General features: G+C 46.4%; 1 protein-coding gene across 4 annotated transcripts in view; it reads left to right on the top strand.

The window, feature by feature from the left end:
• The window catches only part of MYH10 (myosin heavy chain 10), a 154983-nt gene that overhangs the window by 134261 nt on the left and 6349 nt on the right, over window positions 1-14373 (top strand). For all 4 annotated transcript variants that reach the window (XM_054456792.2, XM_063657069.1, XM_054456798.2 and 1 more), the window contains 7 exons: window positions 1023-1175; window positions 1913-2161; window positions 2427-2639; window positions 4387-4599; window positions 7332-7493; window positions 10751-10879; window positions 13593-13681. In XM_054456792.2, coding sequence (XP_054312767.2) covers window positions 1023-1175; window positions 1913-2161; window positions 2427-2639; window positions 4387-4599; window positions 7332-7493; window positions 10751-10879; window positions 13593-13681 — 1208 coding nt within the window. The remainder of the gene's footprint in view (window positions 1-1022; window positions 1176-1912; window positions 2162-2426; window positions 2640-4386; window positions 4600-7331; window positions 7494-10750; window positions 10880-13592; window positions 13682-14373) is intronic.

The raw sequence follows: 14373 nt of genomic DNA, 5'->3' as shown, positions 1-14373 counted from the left end.
CTCGGAGGCAGCTCCAGCTGCCATTCACGGCCACTGCCTGGGCTGTGGTTGACCCAAGCCATGGTCCTGCTGCACACAATGTCTTGCTGGTCATTTCCAATAAGATTGTTTCCTTATGGTTGGAATTTCATTGTGCTGACCTGTGAGAAACAGTCCATTTTGTAAAAGGGTGAGTTGAGGCTTATCAGACTGTTAAGATCTGTATTGCATCATCCGTTAGGGATGTTTTTAAGTCAGCTACGGGTTACTTGAAAATAATGTAGCACTTTATTCTTCGAGTTTTACAGCTTAGTTTTGTTAGATTTGCAAACATTTATGAGTGTTTATTTGCCAGGCTTTAGGCTAGGTGCTGGGGATTTAAAAAAAACTCAGACAGGCCAAAAGTGGAATAATTAGGCAGTTGGGGACAAGTTCATTTTAACCAAAGCATACCCCATGCATGACAAGGTGTGGCCTGGTGAGTGAGACTCGAGGAGGCCGGAGCCAGAGCCCAGAAATTCTGCTCCACACAACCAATGCCTCTGAAGATTTTCCAGTCTGAAAGTAACAGGAAAAACATGTTTGTGCTTACATTTTAGAAGTCAATCTGGCAGGAAATATAAAGGACGATAACTGAGGGTATGCCTAAGACGGGAGAGGTGATCCTAGTGCGAAGGGCTGAGGGCCGGAACTAGGACGGGGTAGGGGGTGGAGAGGAAGGGATTCCAGGCATGACTGAGGAGAGGCGGGGTGTGGTGGGGGACACAGGAGGGGAGGCCTCGGGGATGCCTGGAGGCTCCAGCCTGGGCCCCTGGGTGGATGGCACTGCCATTCATTTTTCAGAGATGAGTCTGAAGCAGTGTTGGTGTGAAGAGCTTTTACAAAGTTATTGTGTGTGTTTTTAAATCATCTGTTTTTAATGTCACTGGGCATTCTCATGCACTGAGGCTGTCTCTTTTGTACGACATGAATTCTTTAATACAGGTGTATTTGTTTTGGTGATAAATATAACGGAAGTGTTGCCCTTTTAAAAAAAAACACAGGAGCTTCTTCAGGAGGAGACACGCCAGAAACTAAACCTGAGCAGTCGGATCCGGCAGCTGGAAGAGGAGAAGAACAGTCTTCAGGAACAGCAGGAGGAGGAAGAGGAGGCCAGGAAGAACCTGGAGAAGCAAGTGCTGGCCCTGCAGTCCCAGGTGTGCGTCCTCTTTAGGAAGCCGCGTGGCCTCAATGTGTGTCTCCAGCAGCTCCTGGCCCTGCTGTGCTGGGCTGTCTCAACTCCATTTGGGACAGTTAATTAGGTTGTACTAAATTAAGCCCATTAAATGGTTTTTCTTTGACTCAGCCACATGCTGGTTATAATGCTGGAAGCCCCTAAAATAAGGACCTAGGACTGTGTCAACGATGTAAGATTTCAATCCAGTCATCATTTTATAGACTATTAGCTAAGAAATTAAGTGACAGTCTAAGACTCATTTGTTTTAAAATCACAGTATTGATTTTTCTTCTCTCAAAATATTAAAAACAAAAGGTTTTTTCTTTTTTCTTCAAATGCAAAAACCAATTGAGTTTTGTGGGGGTTTTTTTTGTTGTTTGTTTGTTTGTTTGTTTTTTGAGATAGAGTCTCACTCTATCGCCCAGGCTGGAGTGCAGTGGCGTGATCTCAGCTCACTGCAACCTCCGCCTCCTGGGCTCAAGTGATCCTCCCACCTCAGCCTCCCCAGTAGCCGAGACTACAGACAGGCGATTTTTGTATTTTTAGTAGAGATGAGGTTTCACTGTGTTGGCCTGGCTGGTCTCGAACTCCTGACCTCAAGTGATCCTCCCACCTCGGCCTCCCGAAGTGCTGGGATTACAGGTGTGAGCCACCATGCCCTGCCCCAATTGAGTACATTAATACTGATCTTTCTGTTTGTCCTTACACAAAACCTAGTTGGCTGATACCAAGAAGAAAGTAGATGACGACCTGGGAACAATTGAAAGTCTGGAAGAAGCCAAGAAGAAGCTTCTGAAGGACGCGGAGGCCCTGAGCCAGCGCCTGGAGGAGAAGGCACTGGCGTATGACAAACTGGAGAAGACCAAGAACCGCCTGCAGCAGGAGCTGGACGACCTCACGGTGGACCTGGACCACCAGCGCCAGGTCGCCTCCAACTTGGAGAAGAAGCAGAAGAAGTTTGACCAGGTGGGTTGGCCACATGTTGTTTCCTCCTGACAGAGCTCTTGCTTTTGTTCGTTTGGTTTAAAATAATCTTATTTAAAGGCAGTTAAATGTGATACATATTTATATCAAAATTGGAAAAAGGGGGAAAGCAAAAAAAAAAAAAAGGAAATGCAAGAACACCATAATCTAGTTGCAGCACTCTAGCGATAAATCAGCCACGTGGTGGAAGAGAAAAGTTGATGTCACTGTTTCAGTTTTTCATATTCCCCCCTCCCCTTCTGCACAGCTGTTAGCAGAAGAGAAGAGCATCTCTGCTCGCCATGCGGAAGAGCGGGACCGGGCCGAAGCCGAGGCCCGAGAGAAAGAAACCAAAGCCCTGTCGCTGGCCCGGGCCCTCGAGGAAGCCCTGGAGGCCAAGGAGGAGTTCGAGAGGCAGAACAAGCAGCTCCGAGCAGACATGGAAGACCTCATGAGCTCCAAAGATGATGTGGGAAAGAACGTAAGTCGCCTGGTGGGCTCCACACTTCCGCACGGGAGAGTATCCCGGGGGCCCGGACCTTCACACGGGAGCAGGCGACTCCTCAGGGGAGCCTGAAGGACCTGGAAATGCACAGCCCAGCAGCAAAGCCATCTAGGAGTGTTTTGGCCTGTGCACGCGTAGGGGGTTCAGGTATTCTGGGACCGTTGTGAGGTTTTCTGCAGTCTCCCCCCAGCACTGGCTGGAGGTGAACATGTTTCTTCTTGTCCTTTCACTGCCCTCCCTGCTCCAGCCTGCATCCTGGCAGGAGGGCCTTTCAACAAGAGGTTTCATGGTTCTGCCGTCACAGGTAGTTATCAAACATGAGGTGAGTGGGGACCTGGAGAGGAGGAGGAGGGAATGGCAGCTCCCTCTGACCTGGTTCTTCCCAGGGAGGCCCCACTGTTTTCTTTGAGAGCTTCAGTGGCTTTGGGGGCTTATCCACAGCTTGGAAGCCTTCTGTGGCACAGTTTTTCTTTCGATTGCATACATCTTCCACAAGAGCTGCCATGATATTTATTTACCCTACATCTCTCCCTTAGTGTATGACGTGTTGAAGATAGCAAAACAAACCCAGGCCTGGTATCAAAGGCAAGGTTCTCTGGCTCCTTCACAGGCTTCCATTCTGACCATGGGAAGCCACTTAAGCTTTTGAAGCCTAAGTTTTCTTATCTGCCAGATGGACATTATACTTGCCCAATTTCATGAAGTTACTGCATCTGCTTTGAAAAGCACACAAAGTCCTCTAAAAAGGCAGGGTCTCATTTTCATGTGCTATGGGCCATCTGGCCACATCATAAGTCAGCGAAGGTGGTCCCACCTTTCTGCTGGGTCTCCTACAACTTGGCGCCCAGGGACTAGGCCCATGGACAAGAAGAGGCCACTGAAAGTAGAAGTGGCCATAGTTACACAGTGAAATGTGGAGAGAGAACTCTACAGTTGATTTCATGTTCGTTTTCTGTAGCATCAACACTCACATGTTGATCCCACAAACAGGTCTTTTGTGCCTACTGAGCACCAGACACTGTGTAGAAATGGACCTTCTTCCTTTCCTAAGATTCCCCGCGCCTGTCCCCGTGAGAACTGCAGTGGTCCTGGACCCCAGAGCGGGTGCACAGCAGCACCAAAGCCTCCCTCCAAAGGCTGCTGCGAGGGTCAAAGGGCACAGGAGGTGGAGCTCTCAGCACAGTGCTTGGCGCAGAGAATGAGGGAAGTGGTGCTGGGGGCAGCTTTGTCCAGAGAAAGATCAAGGCCTGTGTACTGTGCCCTGCTTCTTAGGCCTAAGCCACCCTAATAATCAGCAGTTTTCACATGTGCTTTTCAATATGAATGATCTTTTCTACAGCAAGAAGAGGTATACTGTTGTACTTGTTCCTCACAGACAGCAGGCAAGGAGTCAGTCAACAGACAGGTTCCCTGACATGGCTGTTTCCTTTGTTCTTTGGCTCACTGAAGAGCTCTCAGCTTAAAGGTCATCAGAGGAGGATGACCAGAGAACACGTGTGAATAAAGAAATCCACACTGTAGTTCTGAACTGCATACACTGAAATGGAGAATAGCAGCAGCCTTCGGGGGAGAGGGAAGGATGTGTGTGCATGCGGCAGGGGGCCGGCCCAGGGGGACCAAAGTGGCCAGCATGCCGCAAGTGGGCCTGTAAAACAGGAAGACTGCTGTTCTTCACACGTGCCTCCACCCCAGTCAACTCTTTCCTGATGCTTCGGTGGTTTAGGTTCACGAACTTGAAAAATCCAAACGGGCCCTGGAGCAGCAGGTGGAGGAAATGAGGACCCAGCTGGAGGAGCTGGAAGACGAGCTCCAGGCCACGGAAGATGCCAAGCTTCGTCTGGAGGTCAACATGCAGGCCATGAAGGCGCAGTTCGAGAGGGACCTGCAAACTAGGGATGAGCAGAATGAAGAGAAGAAGCGGCTGCTGATCAAACAGGTAGGGCAGAGGGTGTGGCCTCCACAACAAGGGGTGCAGGCTCTCAAAGCCCACCTCTGGGTCAGTATCCTGTTCATTCGTGTTAGAACACATCTGAGTAAACATAGAGTAACACAGAGTAAAATGAATTTATTTGGTCATTTGAGAATTTTATTATTTAAATTTTATTGTAATTAGTTTAGGTTTTTCTGTTTCTCAGACAGTATCATTGCTGCTTACAAGCCAGACACTGATAGTTAGAAAGCCCTCAGTGGACTCCCAAAGGAATCCGTGGTTAGGTTCAAGTTCCTTGTCTTGGAACGTGGGTATAGGAAAGAATTGATGCATCCCAGACACGGTGATTCGGCAGATGTCTGCAGTTCGGATCCCAAGTCCTAATAATTAGATCACTCTTCAAAAGGAAAAAGAGGAGATAATTTAAATTTGTCCTTTTATAAAGTTGCTATCCATGTATAAGTCATATACTTTTCTGAGTGAAGACACTTTTCTGCATGTATGTTAAATTTCTAGTCTAAAATACTTTAAAAATGAATTGTGGATATTTTGCCAGTCCCTTCCAGTTCATGGCAATAGGTTTTGGATTTGGGGTGTGTGTGTATGTGTGTGTGTGTGTTTTGAGATGGAGTCTCACTCTGTCACCCAGGCTGGAGTGCAGTGGCACAATCTTGGCTCACTGCAACCTCTGCCTCCCAGGTTGAAGTGATTCTCCTGTCTCAGCCTCCCAAGTAGCTGGGACTACAGACACGCACCACCATGCCCAGCTAATTTTTGTATTTTTAGTAGAGACGGGATTTGATCGTGTTGGCCAGGCTGGTCTCAAACTCCTGGACTCAGGTGATCTGCCCACCTTGGCCTCCCAAAGTGCTGGGATTACAGGCATGAGCCACTATGCCCGGCCAGATTTGGAATTACTGAATTTTGCTTTATTTTGTTATTTTCACTTCACTAATTATTGGTCATTTATTGCTGGATAAGAAATTACCCCAAGCTTAACAAATTATTGCAAACTGTGACAACATTTTTGTCACAGTTTCTGTGGGTGAGTAATTGGGAAGCGGTTGAGTCAGTGGTTCTGGTACAGTAAGGACCTTGGCCCTGGCTGCATCATCCGAAGGCCTGACTGGGGCTGGAGGAGCATGCCAAACTGGCTCACACACATGGTGTCAGCAGGAGGCCTCAGCAGCTCGCCACGTGGGCCTCCTGAGTGTCCTGGAGGGAGCTTCAGGAGAGTGAGAGATCCAAAAGAAAGCAAGCAAGGAGGAAGCTTCCGGGCCTTTTATGACCTAATCTTCCAAGTCTCATGTGATCACTTGTTTATTCTGTTTATTAGAAGCAAGTTACTAAGTCTGGCCCACATTCAAGAGGAGATTATGCTCCAACTCTTTAAGGTGGGGAGTATTAAAGAATTTGTGGAAAATTTTTTAAACCACCACACTTTGAAATTCATGTAAGTGGCTCTACATTAGGAGCCTCCTGCTATCCTGTGCCTTGAGGTACAGCCCCAGGTCTCTGCAGATCACAACAAGCAGATGAGAAGCACCTCTGCACTATGCGGAGGCAGCTGCCCTGCTCCTCCTCTCCCATGCCAACCCCTGCAGAGCAGCAGCAGCAGCGGCCTTGTTTCTCCCCTTTGGAGAGGACCAGTGGAGCCACCACTCCGTCAAGCCTTGGTGCCTCCATACCAGCTCCCACACCAGCCATCATCCTCTTTGCAGGAAGCGGAAGCTCTGTGAAGGCAGGGACCTTTCCTTGCTTGCCTGAGCCTCCAGCTGCTACAGCACTACATAGGGCGCAGGTATTTATTAAGGTATTTATGACCTGTACCTTAATAAATACATGACAAAACATTCATGTATGGCTGAATAAGTGGAAGAAGCAGGACAGGTTGAGAAGACCATGTCAAGGCAATGACACACGGTCCCTGTGGACTCATGGGCTGATAAGGTTTGGAGCTCAACAGCTCTGTGTCTGGTCCTCGTCACTGGTGACAGAGGCGTTAGGATTTGGTTTAAGGACTCCAGAGCACCTTCTTCTGAGCATCCCTCACACAGTGTGAGCGTAGTTCCCCATCCCCACTGCACACTAGGAGGCTCACTGAGTGAAGAGTGCTGCAGAGTGAGTGAGTGGCTGAAAGGTGTGTCCACCTCGGTTTCCAGCCCACATCTTACTCATCCTCACTCTCCCATCTGCCTGCTCCAGAGCTGGCCTTCATTTTGTCCCTCCTCCACTGAACAGCTTTGAGTGCTCCCCCCTTTCCTGCTGATCAAAGGCAGTTTCTGCCTGGTTCTGACACCCCTGTAACATGGCCGTGCCCCATGTCCTCACAGCTCTAGGAAACAGGCATGTCTGCTTAGTCTTCTGTACCTCTTAGCAACCACCCCATGCCTGCTCTGTGCCTGCCCCAGCCTTTATTACATGGTTACTGCATTGTCTTGGGTTTTTCCATCTTGGCTTCATCTACACCCTGAGCTCAGGTCACTGGCCTTCTCACATGCCCTCGTAACAGTCAGTGGGATGGTTCGTACTAGGTGATGGTGTTTAAAGACCCCTTTGAACAAAATTCAGCTACTGTGGTTTTCCGTTGATAGTAACTGTTTGGTAACAGAGACCGCTACAGAGTAACAGAAGTTTCCACTCACCTGAGTCACCAGAGCCCCCACTTGAGAACAGTCTGCCTGTTCTGTGAGCAGATACTTGGATGTAACCCAGAATAACCTGATGTTGTCCATTAGGTGCGGGAGCTCGAGGCAGAGCTGGAGGATGAGAGGAAACAGCGGGCGCTTGCTGTGGCTTCAAAGAAAAAGATGGAGATAGACCTGAAGGACCTCGAAGCCCAAATCGAGACTGCGAACAAAGCTCGGGATGAGGTGATTAAGCAGCTCCGCAAGCTCCAGGTATGTGCTGCCACCCATGGAGTCTCTGGATGGCATCACGTGGCCCCACTGAGAGCCAGCACCACATGACCTGTGTGGCTTTTACAGAGTCCAGCAGTGAAGCTGGGGGCACAGCACCGCTGTCACACACCCTGGGGGCACAGCACCGCTGTCACACACCCTGGGGGCACAGCACCGCTGTCACACACCCTGGGGGCACAGCACCGCTGTCACATACCCTGGGGGCACAGCACCGCTGTCAGCGTGGCCGGGGGTGGGGCAGCAGGCCATAAAGACAGTGCTTGTGTGTCCGCTGTGTCCACAGGAGATACTTGAATGCACTTAGCAACACAGCTGGGCTGGAGGCACCATGCCGGCCTTCCGTGGCCCTGAGAGCCTGTGGCGATGCTTAGAACCCACCCTTCCTCTCCTCGAGAGGAGGGTCATGTTGACCCAGCCCCTTAGTGCTGTAGCTTTTGTGATCTTTTTGGTCTGTTTTAATCGTCACTTTTTCTACCCAGACGATGTGCCAGTTTTCACTACCACCACAATGACAAGAAGTGATCTCGGCACGAGTTCACGGTGTGAGCAGGCAGGCCGTGGGCCCCCACCTATAGTATGGATGGGAGCAACTTCTCAGGGGAGCTAGTCCATTAATGAAAACTTTTCCTTTGACCTTGTTGATACCACATCTTGAAAATTTAACAAAATATAAAGAAGAAATTTTTATGTACAAAGATCTTTAGCAGAAGTGTTGTTATTTATGATAGCAAAAATGGAAACCTCCTAAATGTCAATGGACTGCTAACCATCTAAGTGATGGGGTGTGTGGGGAATGATGGCCGGACTTAAATGAATAAAGGAAAATATGGTGTAGGGCGATTTGGCTTGTAACTCTACACACGTGTGTGTATACATTTTCACATACAGACATGTAGGCAGACATACTATACCTAGAAAAAAGTTTGGAGGGAAAGTCATCTCTGGATAATAGGTTGGTAGAAACTTGTTTCCATATGCTTTTTTTTTGAGAAGCTAAATATAAAGATTTTTTTTTTTCTTTTTTTCCCCAGAGCTAAGAGTCTCACTCTGCTACCCAGGGTGAAGTACAGTGGTGCAGTCGTGGCTCACTGCAGCCTGGGCTCAAGATTTTTATTAGCTAATTACAAAAGTTATTAAGCTAATTAATTACAAAGAATATAAACTATAATACTGTGATTTTAACAGCTTTACTGAAATATAGTTCACATACCACACAATTCGCCAGTTTAGTGTTTTCAGTGTTTTTTAGTTATTCATAGGCTTGTTCAGCCATCACCACTATCAAATTTGGGGCATTTTGGTCCCTCCCAAAAGAATCCTCCACCCATTAGCTGTCACTCCCCATTCCCTGTATCCCTGCTGCATCCTGCATTAATCAACTACTAATCTTTCAGTCTCTATAAATTTGCCTTTGTTCCATATTTCATATCAGTGGAATCATACAATATGTGGCCTTTTGTGACTGGTTTTCCACTTAGCATGATGTTTTCAAAGTTCATCCATGTAGCCACATGAACAACACTCTACTGTGTGGATATATCTACCACATTTCACTCATCTATCCCCCAGTTGGACATTTGGGTTGTTTCCATTTTTTTTGACTTCTGAATAATGCCTCTATGAACAGTCATATGCATTTGTGTGGACACGTGCTTTCAGTTTTCTCAGAAATATACCTAGGAGTGGAATTGAGCTGGGTTATATGGTGGTACCTCTGTGTTTAACTTTGAGGAACTGCCAAACTGTTTCCCACAGTGACTGCAGTTTTACGTTCCTACCAGCTATGTATGAGGGTTCCAATTTCTCCACATCTTGTCAACGTTTGTTATTGTCCATCTTTTGATTGTAACCATCTTAGTGGGTGTGAAGTGACATTTCATGGTGTCTTTTATTTTTATTTCTCTAATGACGAGGTTAAACAGCTGAGCTGTCTTTTAGTTACTGAGTTGAAACAATTCTGTATTCTGAACATAAATTCTTTATGAGTAAATGATTTCCACACCTGCCTTAGCTTGTTAATTTCTGCCACCACAAAAAAAAAAAAAAAGCCAGCTTGGGTTTTGATAGTTTATTGTGTTGATGTGTAGATCAATTTGGAGAGTAGTGCTATTTTAACAATATTAAGTCTTCTGGTCTACAAACATGGATAACCTTTCCATTTATTTAGATCTTTTTTATTTTTTTCAGTGATGTTTTGTAGTTCTTGGTATACAAGTCTTTCACTTCTTTTTTTCTTTATACCTAAGTTTATATTGTTTTGATGCTATTATAAATGTAATTGATTTTGAATGTTCATAGTTGGTGTACAGAAATATAATTGATGTTTGTATGTTGATCTTGTATCCCGCAATCTTGCTAAACTCATGTTAGTTCTTGTGAGCTTTCTTTTCTTTTACTGTCCATATTACCAGCAGTTCTAATTCTTTCAGTGTCTTCCTTAAAATTTTCTATATACAATTATCAGATCATCTGCAAATTGAACTAGTTTTACTTCTTCCTTTCCAATATGGATATCTTTTATTTCTTTATCTTGCCTAATTAATTACCCTGGCTAGAATCTCTATTGCAGCGTTAAGTAGAAGTGGCAAGATCGGACATCCTTGTCTTGTTGCTCATCTTTTAGAGGGAAAGCATTTGGTCATTGATCGTTAAGTATATTGGCTGTCAGTTTTTCATTGATGCCCTTAATCAGAGTTGAAGAAATTTCCTTCTGTTCATAGCTTGTTGAGTATTTTTATATTGAAAGGGTATTAGATTTTGTCAAGTGCTTCTTCAGCATTTATTGTGATGATCATATGGTTACATTAATTCATTTTTGGTTGTCAAACCAACCTTGCATTCCTCAGATAGATCCCACTTGGTCATGGCGTATAATCGTTTATACGTGTTGCCAGATTCAGTTTGCTACTATTTTGTTGAAGATTTTTGCATTTGTATTCATAAGGGATTTCATTTTGATCTGTAGTTTTCTTAGGATATCCTTGTCATTCCCATATACTTTTATATTTACAATGAATGTATATTACTTTTATAATCTAGAAAAAAAAATACCATGTTTACAAGCTAAGAATGGGGCCAGGCACAGCAGCTCACACTTGTAATCAGGAGGAATGCTTGAGGCCTTGAGTTTGAGACCAGCCTGGGCAACACAGCCAGGGCTCATCTCTAAAAAAAAAAATTTTTTTAACTAAAACTAAGAATGTAAACCACCCCAAAACCTTCTTATTTAATCTTAGGCTCAGATGAAGGATTACCAACGTGAATTAGAAGAAGCTCGTGCATCCAGAGATGAGATTTTTGCTCAATCCAAAGAGAGTGAAAAGAAATTGAAGAGTCTGGAAGCAGAAATCCTTCAATTGCAGGAGGTTGGTTTGTTACTTATTCATCCATTTATTCAACAAATATATTTGCCCTTGAAATTTCTCCAAGATCAAAAAAATTTTAATATCTTTGTAGCCCACTGTAATGTCAGTATACATTTTTGGGTTTTTTTATTTTTTTAAGTATCCATTTTTAATATGGTCCTCAACCTTCTTGTTGCTTCAGTTTGGAAACAGAAAGTTATCACTTCGACACGGCTCATATATATTCCTCTACCTGGCAAAAGGCAAAGGAGCTGATGAGTAGCTTTTCAGGCCACCTTCTTGGCCTGTTCCCCTGTGCAGGGAAGGGAAGTGTTGATAAGCACAAGAACTGTGTAACTCCAGCCTTGGTGATGCAAAATTGCCTTGTTTTTACACAGAAGCACTACTCATGTGATAACTTAAAAGGAGAGAAGTTTGTTTCATTGAATTCCTGTTATTCCTTCATTTATCTTTTTTGTAAGTTCTCATGATAAAGTGTTGCATATAGGAATTGTAACAGTGCAAGGCACACTTAAATATACACGTTACCGTATAAATGATGGATAATCAAAATTTCTTCAAACCTGAAAAGATAAGTTAAATGTTATTATCAGGTAATATGAAAAAACTCCCAATACAAACACCTATAAATATTGGATAAAATATTAGCAAAGGCAGAGTTGTGCTTGCAAGAAAGGAGGACGGCTCTCTAGGTGCCAGGAATGAACAAGGAACTCAAAACCAGATCAGTAAACACCGAGCCGACCCTGAGAGAGAACCTGAGAGCCAGCTTCAAGAGGTTTTCATTCTGCTGTCCTCTATCTCACCATTTTTTGCTCCTTTTTTTTCCTGACTTCTTGAGTTGGACACTTAGCTCATCAGCTTTCAAGCTTCTTGTCTAATATGTTTATAAAAGACTGTAAATTCCCCTCTAAGATCGGTTTTCATCATGTTCCACAAATTTTGATGTGGAGTAATTTCATTGTCATGTAATTCTAAATTTTTCTAATTTCTATTATGGTTTCTTCATCCTGTGAATAATTTAAGCTTGTGGTTTAAATTTCCAAAGGTATGGCATTTGCTTGTTTTTTAAGTTGATTTCTAGTTTTATCACATTGTGGTCAGAGAATGCTGAGAAAGAGCTCTGGGACCTAGAACATGTTAGTTTTTGTAAGTGTTCCGTGTGTACTTAAAGACGATGTGTGTGCATCAATGAAGTAGATGTGTAAGCTCTATGTATCCATCATGGAGTTGATTGGTGAGATCCCCAAATGCTCATTTCCCCAAAGGCGATGTGGCTGTTGGAGCCCGCCTCCTAGAGAGCGCTCCTGGGCCATTACCCAAGTGTCCAAGCGGCATTCTCTGTACCACACTGTTTTTTTCTGAAAGTGTTTCTTTCAGACTCTCAGGCAAGGCCTGACTCACACTGCATTAGCCAGAAAGCTGGCCCTGCCCTTCACCCTATTTCTGACACTTTTCCTTCCCTCAAACACCTCCGTTCATCTGGCTTAGAGGCCCTGGGGTCCCTTCCTTTCTCCCGTGGGTCCCTCAGTCTGCCTAGAGCCCTGCCCGCCAGCCAGTGGACAGTGAGTGTTTCATAGGCCCAAGAAGACAAAACACCAGAGGCCAGATGATAGAGCTGTCTGGAGTCAGTGGCCCTGGGATCAGGCCTGGAACATTCCGTCTGCTGCCTCTTTTTCCTTCCTGACTCCTACCGTGCCCTGTGTGCCAGGATGTGCTAGAACCCAGGCCTGTCAGAGGACCTTCAGCCTCCACTCATGTAAGGCAGGTGCACATGCTGGAGCAGACAGAGGAGCTCCCGTGCAGCCCTGCTCCTAAGACACCTTCAAGGTGTGCTCTTGCCAAATGTGGCATCTTTTGGAAGGGGCAGCTGGTGGGAAGAGCCCTGGACAGGGAGTCGGAACCCTGACTTTTTGCTGCTGACTAACCTTGGGACTTTGGGCCAGTATCTTCATCCAGGTGGGCCTCAGTTCCCTCATTTATAAGATAAATGCATCCTTGACTCCTTTCCATGGCAAATCATCTTTCCAAAGAAGTTTATGGAAAAGCAGCCATCAGGCAGTTCCTCCCGTGGGCTGGCAGGCACAGGGCTGTCCCCATTGTCCTGCCCAGTCCTCTGAGAGCCCCCTGTGAAGCCATAGTCCCCTTCAAGAAAGAGGCCTTGCCCACCTCAGAGGCCCAGCTCTGTAAACACTTGAGCCCCTGCGGAGGCGCCCACCTGCCTCCGCTCCGTGGGAGCGTTGATCCTTGTTGCAGCACAGCTGCCTGGATCCACACTGGTCTGTGCAGCCAGCGTCCTTGATCTCAAACTGTTTATGTGAAAGATACTTCAGGGCCATAAGTTGGTATAGCTCATGTTTCTTAGGGTTCAGGGTTTATATAAAGTTCATGCTCAGTTTATATTAAGAAGCACCAGCTTTCCAAGAAGGGCAGGAACATAGCCACCTCTTAGGTTGGAGGTGACGGCAAAGCCCTTATGGCAATGAAGACTTTCCTCTGGACATTTTTGTGTCAGATGCTGACACCACACACCACCTGGCTGGCCTGCACCGAGCGGATTTTCTTGCCAGTTTAATTTCTCAAATCTAAATGACAGCTTGAGGCGCAGGTAAACAGTGACAGGAGCAAGGTCGCTGTAGCTCCAGGCACTGTCAGATTCCACAGGTAAGGAAACTATTCACAGCCAGAGCTTAACGCAGTCTCCACTGCTTAGGAACTTGCCTCATCTGAGCGAGCCCGCCGACACGCCGAGCAGGAGAGAGATGAACTGGCGGACGAGATTGCCAACAGCGCCTCTGGCAAGTGAGTCTCCCACGGCCGGGGGTGGGTTCTTCGCCCTCAGGCACGCGCACTGCTGAGAAGGCTGGAGGTGTCCACGCACCTGGCATCAGCGGGTGGTTTGCTCCTCCCTCACTGGGCTTGGGCTGCCTCAGCCACAGTACCCCGTGCCAGTCCTGCCGAGCCTCGCACACCTCAGGTGGGAGCCGTGGGGTGCACCAACAGGCACTGCAGGCCTTCACTTTCCATCTAGCTTTGGCAAGCAGGTTTCTCAGATAGGACCTTTCTCTGAATTCATTTTTTCGTTAAAAGTCATTATCTTTTTCTCCAGTTCAGTTGGTTTCTCCACTTAATTACTGAACTGAAGGCCCATCACGTGCCTTTCTGAGCATGCCATCGTGAGTAGTTAGAATTTGATTCTCGGTGCATTGGAAACCACTGAAGAGTTTCAGCGCTGGGGAGGCTGGGGTCGTGCCTGCGTTTTGAAAGCAACTCTGGCTGTTGTCTGTGAAGAACAGCTGGAGAGAGGCAGGCAGGGCAGCGGGAGGCCACCCCCGCAGTCCAGGTGAGAGAGGACAGGCCTGCATCTGGGTGGTGGCAGGGGGGGAGGGTGTTTGGAAGTGTCATCAGTGGGACCTACTGATGGATTCGGGGATGAGTGCAGGGGAAAGAGAAAATTCAGGATGGCTGCTCAGGTTTCCAGCAACAGGGTGGGT

The sequence above is a fragment of the Pongo pygmaeus genome, chromosome 19, assembly GCF_028885625.2.
Source record: "Pongo pygmaeus isolate AG05252 chromosome 19, NHGRI_mPonPyg2-v2.0_pri, whole genome shotgun sequence".
NCBI classification, from domain to species: domain Eukaryota; kingdom Metazoa; phylum Chordata; class Mammalia; order Primates; family Hominidae; genus Pongo; species Pongo pygmaeus.
This window is presented reverse-complemented; position numbering and strand designations above follow the sequence as displayed.